A 14,275-nucleotide genomic window follows, 5' to 3' on the forward strand; every position below is an offset into this window, starting at 1 on the left:
ATATTGAGCTATTAGTTCAAGTTTCAAGTTCAGGTTTAGTTTTATTTGTCACATATAAGGTACATGTACATTACAGTAAAATGCTTGGTTCTGTATGAGCCTCCTGAGATTGTGCTTCATACAGTAAAAAAAAAAAAAAGTAAAAAGTAAGGACCAAACACTATACAAAATATACATACAATGTACAAAACTAAAATGTACAAAATGAAAATGTAAAATATCAAAATGTTTGTTCTGTTGGTCCCTGCCTACAGGTCGTATGTACGTGTTCTACGGCAACAAGACGTCCACTCAGTTCCTCAGCTTCTCCACCTCCGTGGCCTGTCGGGATGCTCTCCAGAGTCATATCCTGTGTGGCAACCATTCATCTATTTCACGTGTCTTAACCCTTTCACTGCCACACGACAGAAGGTTGTGTGATAGTAAAGGGTTAACCTTCTGTCATGTGGCAGTGAAAGGGAACCTTCTGTGTATTGTCGCAGTGAAAGGGTTAACCGTTTGGTAGCGCGGCAGTGAAAGGGTTAAAAAAAAAAGCAGGAGTGGGTAGGAGCCACTGTGTGGCGTATTATAGAACTCCCTCAGGTTATGATGTGATTTATCTATTCAGAAAACAATTACCGGTAGAATTCTTAGGTTTTTGTATTCAAGTGTTAAGCAGAGCTTTAGTAATGATTTAAATTGCAACCTCAAACTTGCGGTCGTAGGCGTCTGTGACTTGATGTGATTGTGATATAGCTGCATCACGCGCAGTGTACTGTATATTCTCATACTGATCAGTTACTGCATTGTATCGTAGTAGAATTTTGGATATGGCCAAATATCAAATTGTTGCCTTAACCCTTTCACTACCACACTACCGAAGGTTAACCTTTCCCTATCACACTACAGGCGTGGTAGTGAAAGGGTTAACCCTTTTGGTAGTCGATGCATAACCATTAAGCTTATTTACAGTGTCATTGTATAGGGAGGTGTAGTCTTCCCGCGCGGTCCACCCGTTTAGGGATTTATCATTGGGAAAATGGATTATCGGCTATTGTAATAATTATGCCTCATGAACATTGGAAAGCTTTCCATTTTTGCACAAAATTAGTTCCCTTCTATCACTAACATTATTGTTTAAGCATTTTTGGTTGAAATAAAATGTCACGTAATTATTTTACGATTAATTGCGAATATTTTCATGTTGAGCTATAGGTTGTGGATGAATACGCACAGAAAGGTACACCATGCAAATGTTCATGCTTTATTTGTTTTAAACGAGACGATTTAGAAAAGTGTCAGTTGGAAATACATTGCGATTTCAAGCGAGGTGGACCGGCCGGAAACAACAATGACGTAACCCACTACACCTCCCTATTAGAGTCCCATGGTCGGGAGTTCTGGCCGGGTTCCGAGGGATCGGAGATGCTTCCGACAGGCAGCAAACGGGCTCTCGAAACAAAAGCATTTTAATTCACATCACACCATGTCTGTTTTTACCATCCACAACAGAAAACAGTGGTTCTTGCACATTTCCTATGCTTTCGGACCGACGCTGACATAGTAACTGCTGGTTCAGAAGAATCGAGCATGGGAAATGCACCAGGACTGTTGTGGATGTCGTGGATAAAACCTTTGTTGTGGATTACAACTGTTCTGTTTCAAGACTGTTTTCTGTGCTGCCGGTCTGAAGCTTTCCCAGTTCGCTCAGAAACCTGTCCAGAACTCCAACCACTGGACTCGATAAGTAAAACGACTGATATTTCATACCACTTAATGTAAAAAAATAACTATACCTTTGAGGATCAAAATTGCTTAATTAGATTAAAGGCTGAAGTTTACACCCCTAAGAGGTTATAAGATAAGATATTCCTTTATTGATCCCCTTGGGGAAATTCAAGCACTATAGCAGCATGGGGGGAGGGGAGGTACAGGTAGTAGAAGACATACAGGTACAGGTCACCGTCACATAATTATAGTACACTGGAGAAGTAAAAATAAAAATAGAATAATTATGATAATAAATCGTTATGGTTTAGCGGTGTGTGGTTATGTGTAGTTGTGTCCTTAACCGCGCCCTCCACAGCTCAACGTCCACGCCAAGCCAGCAGACCCCACAGTGGACGGTGGAGCTCAGGTCCAACAGATCCTCAACATTGAGTGTGTGACTGATTTCACAGACGCACCAGTACTCAACTTCCAGTTCAGGTGTGTGTGTCTGTTGCGTGAGTGGGCATGTGTTTGTAGGTCTTGTTGCTACCACCAGCCAAAATGCTGATAAATGTCAACTGTGGCAGGTACATTTTACTTTCATTCAGGTAACCAACCTGTGTTCAATCAGCCTTTTCATTCAAAAAGCTAATTTGGCTACTAAGAATTTAAATTGGCTTGTGAAATTCTGAACCCATCAGTCCTCTTATCAGATTGACCAAAACAGTTATTTTGATGGCTTGTAGCTGCTGAGAGGAGCTAATTTCAGATTTTCAGTTGAAAGTGCTGTTTTTGCTGTTTTTACATGCTCACTATACAACGTCCATTTCTCGTCTACTGATCAGTAGGTTGGATAGTTGAACCTTTTTGTGACTTTTGTGCGCATGGCTTCAACAGGTACGGTGGAACACTCCAGAACATCGCGGTCAAGCTCCCTGTGACACTCAACAAGTTCCTGCAGCCCACAGAGATGTTGTCCGAGGACTTCTTCCAGCGCTGGAAACAGCTGGGCTCGTAAGACACACCTCACCTCCACTTAATACCACACTGGAAACAGCTGGGCTCGTAAGACACACCTCACCTCCACTTAATACCACACTGGAAACAGCTGGGCTCGTAAGACACACCTCACCTCCACTTAATACCACACCAGAAACAGCTGGGTTCGTAAGACACACCTCACCTCAGCTTAATACCACACTGGAAACAGCTGGGCTCGTAAGACACACCTCACCTCAGCTTAATACCACACTGGAAACAGCTGGGCTCGTAAGACACACCTCACCTCCGCTTAATACCACACTGGAAACAGCTGTAAGACACACCTCACCTCCGCTTAATACCACACTGGAAACAGCTGTAAGACACACCTCACCTCCGCTTAATACCACACTGGAAACAGCTGGGCTCGTAAGACACACCTCACCTCCACTTAATACCACACTGGAAACAGCTGGGCTCATAGATATGGATAGGAAATACGCACGCACGTGAATATAATACCCCATTGTGCTTTGCACACGGTGTAATAATATCTTCAATGGCCAGAGATAATTTCTGAACCATGGTGACTAAACAACTCAAGCTGATATATATAAAGTGTACAAAGAGCTGACTGGTTGAAAGCAGCCAGGTAGATCAGGGTGTAGTGTTTGTTCCGTCACGGCTGTGTTTACTCACCCGCTCCCACATTCCAACCAGAAGGAAAAGTCAACCGGAGCTACATGTAGCGTGAGGACACAGACACTGGGTGGTAATCTCAGAGATAGACCACCGCAACACTTCCGGTACTTTGAGCTCATGGGAGAGGTAGCGTGGGGGGATAAAATGAATGAATGTTGATTAGAGCCTTGGCGTAAGTGGTTGTAGGCACTCTCTCTCTGGGCAATCTGCGCATGCAGGTTGGGGAATAGGTGCGGAAAAGTGACTATAGCTCGCCCGAGAAAGTGCAACTTGGGGTTGGTCTCTCCGTGTTCAGGAGACTCTAGTGTATAACAGAGTCTATTGGATCATGTCTCCAGCACCCCCACAGCCGTAGCTACAACCACTTACTGTACATCAAGGCTCTCATCAACATTCATTCATTTGATCCCCTCACGCTACCTTTTTCCATTGGGTTTAACCCTCGCGAGCACGGGGAGAGAACATGCAAACTCCACACAGATAGGCCCGGGAGATACTCCACCTGGGTAGCTGGTAACCCAGTAACCTGGTCCCCAAGCGGCAATCGAACTCAGGACTTTCTTGCTGTGAGGTGACAGTGTAACCACTACACCACTGTGCCGTGACAGATAGGAACTAGTCACTCTTGATTTTCAACCTTGTTGGTGGTGATGGCAAAGGGATGCATTGACATTTAGAATTTCAGTCAGTTATTTATTTTCATCAGGTACTTTAGTAAAAAGATAATAGAGAGAAGCCACTGTATAATGACAAAACAATTATTTAATTAAAGCCTTCAAATACGCATCCTTTACAACCATTTATGGGATTTCAAACACAAACAGGCTGAGTAGAAATGCAGAGCACTTTGCAACGTGTTGAGAGTATTAACTCTACCTTAGGCAGAAATGATGTGTGTGGAATCATGTTAAGTGTTTAGGAAAGGGATTTGCGTCATGATTATTTAATCATAGGCAGGCGTGGTCGAGGTGTGGTCTGTAACCTAAGTGAAACAAAACAAAACAAACCCAGCCATTGAACTGACCTACAAAGAGTGTTATTAGTCAGCGCACAATAATGTTACAATTAAGCCAAACACTGATAAATATACATGTACAAATATACAAAAAGATGAATAGAAATGAATCAATGGGTAGCCTATACTTCGTAATAGAAGGATACATGTCATTTTTCTTCTTTTTACATTTTGGACTCTTTGCCTTTTTGGGAACCCTATTATTTTCCACGTTGTTTGTGTGGAACCTTCGTTATGTACTTTTAACACTAAGGGGGAAAACATTTCTACATCTGTCCCTCAACATTTCCTGAAATGGCCTGTTGGCATTGTCAGCAATCCCTCATTAAAACCAGTAGGTATCACTATACAACCGGTTGAGGAGCTCTCTTGCGGCTTCCAGGAATCTTTTGAGTAACTAATGTGAATGAATGAATTATCATTACATTTATATAGCGCTTTTCTAGACACTCAAAGCGCTCCCCACACAATGTAGGGTGGAAATTGCCTCCTTCACCACCACTGGTAGCACCCAACCTTGAGCTACGCAGGCTCAATGGCTGCCATACACTGGCACCAGGCACACATCACACAACACAATGGCTGAACGGCTCAGGAGACAGCGATTGATATCAGCCAATTAAGGGGGAGGGATGATTAGGTGGCCTTGATGTCAGAGACCTGATTGGGAATTTGGCCAGGAACATCGGGGGAACCCCCTACTCTTTGCGATAGGCGTCCTGGGTTCTTTAACGACCGAATTCAGTCGGGATGTACAGAGCAGGAAACATCTTTTTCATCCACTGACCACACTGACACATTTTTGCATAATGCATTTATAATAGACACTTTCTGAGACCACAATTAATCCCCTGGTTTGTGCTTCACAACGGAAATTAACCTTGAAAGCTATATTTAATAATAACCCTACTTATCGAAATGACCTTATTGTCCCCATAGGGAAATTATTTTTCACATCACTATACTTATCAGACAACAGTATATATATAGCATCAGTATCAAATAATACATAACATCAGTATCAAATAATAATACATATAACAACAGTATCAAATAGTACATATAACATCAGTATTATGTTGTAGGTGTAGGATGTAGGTCTAACTCTTGTTACAGTAACTCACATGGTGTAGGTCTAACTCTTGTTACAGTAACTGACATGATGTAGGTCTAACTCTGTTGCCATCTTCTCAACTCCCCTCTCTCTCAGCCCTCAGCAAGAGGTTCAGAATATCTTCAAAGCCAAGAATTCAATGGACACAGAGGTCACCAAAGCAAAGGTAACATAGTATGAACTCTGTAACGGAGTTTGACTCAATTTATTTTTTCTCCTTTCCCCCCCCCCCTTCTTTTTCCGTTTTTCTCCCATCCCAATGTTAGTTGTTTTATATATTTTCCCTCTGGCATTTTTGTTTCAATTGCCATTCCGCATATTCACATTCTGTAAGAGCTTCTCTATTAGGGGTGGAATGGTACGCATTTGAACCGTGTACCAAACAATACACACATGCCCCGAACCGTGGAGGTCATACCGAACGGTACGCATTCGAACCATACACCATTCGGTACGACCTCCACGGTTCGGGGCATGTGTGTGTATTGTTTGGTTATATAACGTTAGCCTCAAGCTAGGCTAACGTTACGTTAGCTACGAGCTAACTAACTTTAGCCGCGAGCTAACTAATGTTAGCCGCAAGCTAACCGTGGAAACGCTCACAGAGAAGTGACTCCACGACACCAGTTTTATTAGTGGGCAAGGGGGGTATATTGACAAGGCTTGAATGAATGAATGAATGAATGAATGAATGAATGAATGAAAACTTTATTTAACAGATTGCAGAATGGGTACAATACAGTACGGCTCAATACATACAATTGTTAAGGGGATGCAGACCTGAGAAAGACGTTTGTCTTGTTTCCATCAGGGTCCCCCATTTTCAATTCATATAGACATATATGACATACATGACATACAGATAGTCAGTACTGCTACATCTATACATTTATGACATACCAGATTTGCAAATACAGTACTGTTTGTGATACAGAAGGAGTCAAGAAAAGGGAGTATATACATTTGACGTAGAAACTGTACATTGGAGGTTGGGTGGGGGGGGTTGGGTACATTGGGATATTGACAACCATACTGGGTAATTTACATTGGGGGTGGTTGGGGGGGGGGGGGGGGCGGGGGGCATACTGTATAAACAAGTAACACTGTACATTGAGGGGGGGGGGGGAGGAGACACTGTCCAAACAAACACAATTGTACATTGAACTATTGACAAAACCATACTAGGTAAATGACTGTACATTGGAGGGGGTTGGAATGATTGGGTTAGGATATTTACAGGGGCCAGTGTTGAATTGCAGTCTCCCGTAGGTGTCCCTTGAGAGAGGTTTTGAAAGTGGGTAGTGATCCACATTCCTTTACAGCTTTGGGTAGGGCGTTCCACATTGATGTGGCATAATTGCGAAACGTGTTTAGTCCCTTATTTGAGCCGAATCTGGGTTTGACATGATTTGTGGAGCTCCCTCTGGTGTTGTGATCGTGGTATTCACTGACCCTTGGGAAGTACCCTGACAACAGAGGTTCAAATATAACTGTTTGTGTTCAATAACGAGCCAGGAGACTAGAGCGTGTGTGTCAACTGCGTCTGCAACCCATAACATCCTGGTCCCTGCTGGGACGTACCAACTCCACACACCACTGTGGGGGGGTTTATATTCCCCATTCCCTTGTAACATCTCCTTTTTTTTTAAGATAACAGTTACAACATTCCTTAGTGCAAATTATTATCAATACAAGAAACCCCATAAACGTCCTTATTTAAAACCCTAATCATCTTTTCTGTGACTTTTACTTTTTGATAAGAAAGTCTAGTGCTGGTTGAGCATTATGCATACTTTATGTTGGCCTTTGTCTATAATGTGGCCACAAAAATGCAAAGGTTTAATAATTTTTTGTTTGCACTAAGTTAATACTTTGACAAATGTTGCCTATATTTTTCAGTCAGTTCGGTCTTTGTGTGCCAAACATTATTAAAGGTAAACTTTTTTTTTTACCAAATAAATGAGAAGCATTTTTAAATCAACAATGCCTCCCCTCTTGCTGTACCAACATCTCTCCTAGCTCTAACCGGCACTATCAAAATAATGTGCCTGATGTCAAATGGCCTCATTCTTTCAGTTTTTGCATGACTACGTCCTTGAGAATAACTGAAAATTTGGATTATTTTTAGGCTATATATCTTATGTTGATGTATGGTATTTTTCAAGTGTTAAATTTAAAAAGAATAAAAAACAACGTATACCGAACCGAAAACCGTGATACGAATCGAACCGTCGATTTTGTGAACCGTTCCACCCCAAATATACGAGTTTCCACTGGTGGTAGCCTGGTCCACCATTCCCGCCCGGTTTGCAAATGTAATGCAGGAAATCGTGCATAGCAAATAACGCTGGTCAAATGCGGACGAGCGGGGATGATGGCTAAACAAACAACCATGGCTAAACAAACAAAATCAATGGAATAAAATGTCTTCTCATTATGTGTGTGTGTCTTTTAGATCATAGGTTTTGGTGCAGCGCTGCTGGATGGGGTCGACCCCAACCCATCTAATTTTGTGGGAGCAGGAGTCATCCACACGAAGACCACGCAGGTGGGCTGTCTGCTCAGGCTGGAGCCCAACACACAGGCACAGGTAAACGCCTCAGCAACATAGAACCACACAGGTAAACGCCTCAGCAACATAGAACCACACAGGTAAACGCCTCAGCAACATAGAACCACACAGGTAAACACCTCAGCAACATAGAACCACACAGGTAAACGCCTCAGCAACATAGAACCACACAGGTAAACGCCTCAGCAACATAGAACCACACAGGTAAACGCCTCAGCAACATAGAACCACACAGGTAAACGCCTCAGCAACATAGAACCACACAGGTAAACGCCTCAGCAACATAGAACCACACAGGTAAACACCTCAGCAACATAGAACCACACAGGTAAACACCTCAGCAACATAGAACCACACAGGTAAACGCCTCAGCAACATAGAACCACACAGGTAAACGCCTCAGCAACATAGAACCACACAGGTAAACACCTCAGCAACATAGAACCACACAGGTAAACACCTCAGCAACATAGAACCACACAGGTAAACACCTCAGCAACATAGAACCACACAGGTAAACACCTCAGCAACATAGAACCACACAGGTAAACACCTCAGCAACATAGAACCACACAGGTAAACGCCTCAGCAACATAGAACCACACAGGTAAACACCTCAGCAACATAGAACCACACAGGTAAACACCTCAGCAACATAGAACCACACAGATAAACGCCTCAGCAACATAGAACCACACAGGTAAACACCTCAGCAACATAGAACCACACAGGTAAACACCTCAGCAACATAGAACCACACAGGTAAACGCCTCAGCAACATCTAATAGAACCACACAGGTAAACGCCTCAGCAACATAGAACCACACAGGTAAACGCCTCAGCAACATAGAACCACACAGGTAAACACCTCAGCAACATAGAACCACACAGGTAAACGCCTCAGCAACATAGAACCACACAGGTAAACGCCTCAGCAACATAGAACCACACAGGTAAACACCTCAGCAACATAGAACCACACAGGTAAACATCTCAGCAACATAGAACCACACAGGTAAACGCCTCAGCAACATAGAACCACACAGGTAAACGCCTCAGCAACATAGAACCACACAGGTAAACGCCTCAGCAACACAGAACCACACAGGTAAACACCTCAGCAACATAGAACCACACAGGTAAACACCTCAGCAACATAGAACCACACAGGTAAACACCTCAGCAACATAGAACCACACAGGTAAACGCCTCAGCAACATAGAACCACACAGGTAAACACCTCAGCAACATAGAACTACACAGGTAAACGCCTCAGCAACATAGAACCACACAGGTAAACGCCTCAGCAACATAGAACCACACAGGTAAACGCCTCAGCAACATAGAACCACACAGGTAAACGCCTCAGCAACATAGAACCACACAGGTAAACGCCTCAGCAACATAGAACCACACAGGTAAACACCTCAGCAACATAGAACCACACAGGTAAACGCCTCAGCAACATAGAACCACACAGGTAAACGCCTCAGCAACATAGAACCACACAGGTAAACGCCTCAGCAACATAGAACCACACAGGTAAACACCTCAGCAACATAGAACCACACAGGTAAACACCTCAGCAACATAGAACCACACAGGTAAACACCTCAGCAACATAGAACCACACAGGTGCAGATGCTCAGACGCCACAGTTGCACCACAGCTGAATTTCCATAAATGTCTTTGTGAATACGACGTGACCTCTGTGCTGTTAGCCTGCACATTATTGAGGAGCAAATAATGACAGTTTGCACATTGTTATCTCTCTCCCTCTCCATTTCTGTCTCTCTCCCCTATCTCTCTCTGTCCCCCTCTCTCGCCTCACTCTCTCTCCCTCTTTCTCTTTCCCTCAATCTCCCCTCCCTCTCTCTTACTCTTTTCTTCAATCTCCTCCTCTCTTTTCCCCAATCTCTCCCTCAATCTCTCCCTCTATCTCTCTCTCTCTCTCTCTCTAGATGTACCGTTTGACCCTGCGTACCAGCAGAGACACTGTGTCCCAGAGGCTGTGTGACCTTCTCTCCGAACAGTTTTAATCCCCCTCACCCCCACCACACACACACACACACACACACACACACACACACACGCACATACATACACACACATCCCTTACCCCTGTTTACCGATCATCACATACTCCAAACTCCCCAGACCAGGGTTTCCGTTGTCCGGTAATTACCGTTTTTTTACCGGGGAAATCTGTTGAAGTCCGACATATTTAAATATCTCCGGTCATAATGTCCTGTGAAAATAATTCCCTCTAAGCACAATTTGAATTGTATTAAAATAGTTACATTTGTTTCATTGTTGCTTCACCAAGCAGGTCTAATAATGACAACAATGTGTGTTCCTATATCATATCACGCGCACAGCAAGTTTGCAGCGCGACCTGTGGTCTGCTGATGAGAATGGCAGGGCGGGAGCTGATGCTGGATTAGCGAGAAGCATGCAACTGCAGAGCCGCAGAGCTCACAGTTGTGCCCGCACAGTGCAATACTCCAATTCAGCCATTGGCAATTCAGCCACTGGGTGGGTGGCGCTGCTGAGCGGTCCCCAGACCGGACCTGAAAGCGCCGCTGGCTCTGCGGCTCTGCAGTTGCATACTATTGGGATTAGTTTATCGCTTCGTTGAACGTTTCAGTGAACCCTACGATAATGTTGCCGTCTCTCTCTGCCAAATGTCTATATTATTATATCTTCGCTTGATATAATTAATACAAATGTGTCCAATATAACGGAATTCGTTAGCTCATAAAAATGTGATTATAACAGACTGCTGTTTAATGTCGGGCCGACTGCCCACAGACACCTATTTGAGTTCAAGTCAGCAGCAGCACGGAATCTCGAGGGACTTATTTTATTTGGAATATAATGACTGTATACGCAAAAGTAGCCTAGTTTTAAGTCAAAATATTATAAATCTACATGCCTTGAGGATGTCATTCTTTATATAGCCTGCCTATCAATTGTTTTTAAGCTCAATAAACTGACCGGAATTTCTCACATTTGTCCGGGAGATTGAAATCTTCCAGGACACGGAGACCGGCAACAATATTTTCTAACGGAAACCCTGCCCCAGACACATAGACACTCCTCTCACACACCTACACACACAGCACCCTACCCAGTGTCCCTCATTTAACCGCCATACCGTTGCCCTCCTCTGTCTCACTTTAGATTGGAATTGATGCAATGTACAGTGTAAATTCTTTTTATATTTTACTTATTATAAATGTATATGGAATGCTTTTTATTTTTTTCCACACAGCTTTACTAATATTCCACCACTTTAACCCTTTCACTGCTGCACTATGGCAGGGTTAACCCTTTCACTACCACACTACAAAGGGTTAAAGCTTTCGCTACCACACTACAGGCGATTATCCGTCTGTAGTGTGGCAGTGAAGTGGTTAACCCTCGTCTCGTGCCGTATGTCCGCGTGCAAACTCCCCGTACTCACAGCTGTGCCTCTTCTAGAGAACGTGTTGTCGTTCTGTCCCCTCTATCTCACTCAAAAGAAGCAAGAACAGGAGGAGGCGAAAATCTGCGACATCGACATCTTTTCTAAGTCTAACATTCATACATTTTTCTAAAGCGCCGCAAGCGCTCCTCCCTTGCCTTACCGTGTTTGTTTACGCAAAACACTGCCAAAAACGAGAGCTCAGTCTCTTTACACATCTCCCATCTTTTTCTATATGGTTTTATTTCTATTCAGTAGGAATGGAACCGTAGTATACCCCGTTGGTACATTATCGGATGTCACCTCCTTGTAGTACACACCATCGGCTCTGCCTGCCTAATGATGAACTGGAAGATTGGGGGATTGAAAGGACCTAAGAGGGAAATGCTTAGAAATAATTCAGCCTTAAACCACCTCACATGTGTTATAAATCTATAATCTTGGAACAGTTCAGTCGAAATTTGTGACCATGAGCTACTTTTTTTTTTATTACCAAAGCTAGAGATGATAAAAATGATTATGGTCTGTAATATCATCAACGAGACGCAACTGGAGCTGCTCTGTTGACAGTGAAGAGGCCAATAAGAGACCATTATTGTGGACACTGTGACTGGACCAAGGGCCATTTTTCCAGGAATATTACCACACTTTCTGGTCCAGATCTGTAATCAACAACTGTAAAATTAATCTATTTTTGTGTGTAAAAAGTCAATCATTCTACGAATCCACAAAAAATCTGTCTTATTTGTCAGCTTCCAGGTAGATGTTTTATCGCTCGCGGAACACATCACAGGTTAAAAAGGGTTTTATAGTTTTTCTTTTTCTAACTTTGCATTAGACTTGTTCATGTTCTCAAATATTGCTTGAAACTGTTCAACAGCACAGGAATAAATAAACATATGTGTTCAAAAGGCATGCCTGTTTTAGTGTTTAGGAATATGTGGCGAGGGTTAGTTATCAAACCAAAATGATCGTGACACTCGGCACGTGGCTTTTTTATAGCGTTGACGCCATGTTGCCTTGTGTGGACTCGTTCCAAACCCCTAGCCATGCGTCCACTCGCGACTCAGGGCTCGCTCTCCTGCTGCTGCTGGTGTGGCAGTGGCCTCTACTGCTACCAAGCGTGCACAGACTCAACAGGAGTTGCAGCTCCAGGACTCATAGGGACATCTTAATAGTAGCGGCAGACAACTCCATGCCGTGCGCCTCCATCCCTGTGCCTTCATTCAGCCAGCGGGTTGTTTGTTGACACAGGGGGAGAAGGGAGACAATCCCGGGGGGAAAATATCTTTTGACGGGGCATCGATTGCCCAGTGTTCATGTCTGTTTTTTCCCCCTTAAAATCAGGGAGGGATGCATTTTTATAATTGTTGCTGTCGAGGGGGATATTCCCCTGTAAAATAGCCACTGAAGATAAGCACCGTTTTGGCTACAGTAAATAATACCCTGTACATGGCTAAGCTACACGACGAGTATGATACCTGATGGCTAGAAAGAACTTTCCCACACTTCTGTCGTGCTTCTCCGTGCACTCAAGTCGGGTTAATCGCAGTTGCTAGTTACGGTGTGTTTTGAAAAGCAACCGCACAGTGAGCAGGTTCAGTAGCATCGCCGTCGTCTTCGCTACGTTACCTTGTCTTGTCCAGATCCTCGTCTCATGTCTTGTCTGTTACACCGGCTAGCTACCCCCCCCCCCCCCCCATGTGAGAAACCATATAGCCAACTGGTCGTTAGCGACATGGCCTCAGTAACGGACTTCCTTACACCACTGCCTGGCGTCCCTGTGCCTTCTACTGAGACGGGTTGTCGCTTTTAGAGCCTATATCAGCTGTCAAACCTGCTCTCTGCTCCCAATCATATTACAGGTGTTGCCAAATAAAGTTTGATTGTGTCACTTTTACCCTGTGTCTGGGTTTTACTTTGGTCATAAAACATGTAAAACAGTCATCAAAAGCAACTGTACATGTTGTGTTTTTGTACAAGCTGCATAATGTAAATCAAACTATTGGACAAACTTGAATGGCCATTTTCTCAAAATGATATGAATGGTAAATGGTGCATTTATATAGCGCTTTTATCTAAAGCGCTTTACAATTTTGTTCCTCACGTTCACACCGGCGGTGGAGGTGCCAATCTGCTCATCGGGAGCAATTAGGGGTTAAGTGTCTTGCTCAAGGACACATCGACACACTCCCCAGGAGGAGTGGGAATCGAACCGGGATCCTTCCAACTACCAGACCACTCTACCTCCTGAGCCACTGTCGCCCTATATTCCCTAAGCACTTTTAAGCAAGTTTTCTTATTTTAACATGTAGGTAGTGGTATTGCCACCAAATTCTTATATGGTGCTTCTTATACTAAATATCTGGTCATTTACAGATGCTTTTATAACTAACTAAATACATACATGTCGTCATACAAAAGATTGTTTATTTTGTATCCAAATCCAATGTATAAACTTTTCAGTGGTAGTACCTCCCCTTTAAACTAGGTATAAAGTTAACAATTATTAATATAAGTCCCTCAAAGAAGAACATTGCAACTATTAATATATATCCTAGGAGTCTTAATTAACTCTTCATTGACATGCAGCTGTTATTTTTACGAGAGTGCTAAATTTCACATGGAGTTAAACCGCATCGGGAACTCCTGCAGGGTGCAGACGGCAGCTCCTCCTCTACCGGACCTAGGCGTGGAGAGGGCTCACCTCGGGGGGAATGACGGCTCACACGCACC

The 14,275-nt window shown here is 43.5% G+C and overlaps 1 protein-coding gene across 1 annotated transcript in view; it reads left to right on the forward strand.

The window, feature by feature from the left end:
* Window positions 1-13,439, forward strand: part of LOC311247416 (AP-2 complex subunit alpha-2) — a 54,630-nt gene extending 41,191 nt beyond the window's left edge. The window contains exons 17-22 of the mRNA XM_084337814.1: window positions 255-343; window positions 2,063-2,187; window positions 2,587-2,703; window positions 5,598-5,667; window positions 7,957-8,091; window positions 10,035-13,439. Of these exons, the coding sequence (XP_084193940.1) occupies window positions 255-343; window positions 2,063-2,187; window positions 2,587-2,703; window positions 5,598-5,667; window positions 7,957-8,091; window positions 10,035-10,112 (614 nt within the window). The 3' untranslated portion in view covers window positions 10,113-13,439. The remainder of the gene's footprint in view (window positions 1-254; window positions 344-2,062; window positions 2,188-2,586; window positions 2,704-5,597; window positions 5,668-7,956; window positions 8,092-10,034) is intronic.
* The last annotated feature ends 836 nt before the right edge of the window (window positions 13,440-14,275 follow it).

This window comes from Notolepis coatsorum, assembly GCF_963971535.1.
Source record: "Notolepis coatsorum genome assembly, chromosome: 20".
NCBI classification, from domain to species: domain Eukaryota; kingdom Metazoa; phylum Chordata; class Actinopteri; order Aulopiformes; family Paralepididae; genus Notolepis; species Notolepis coatsorum.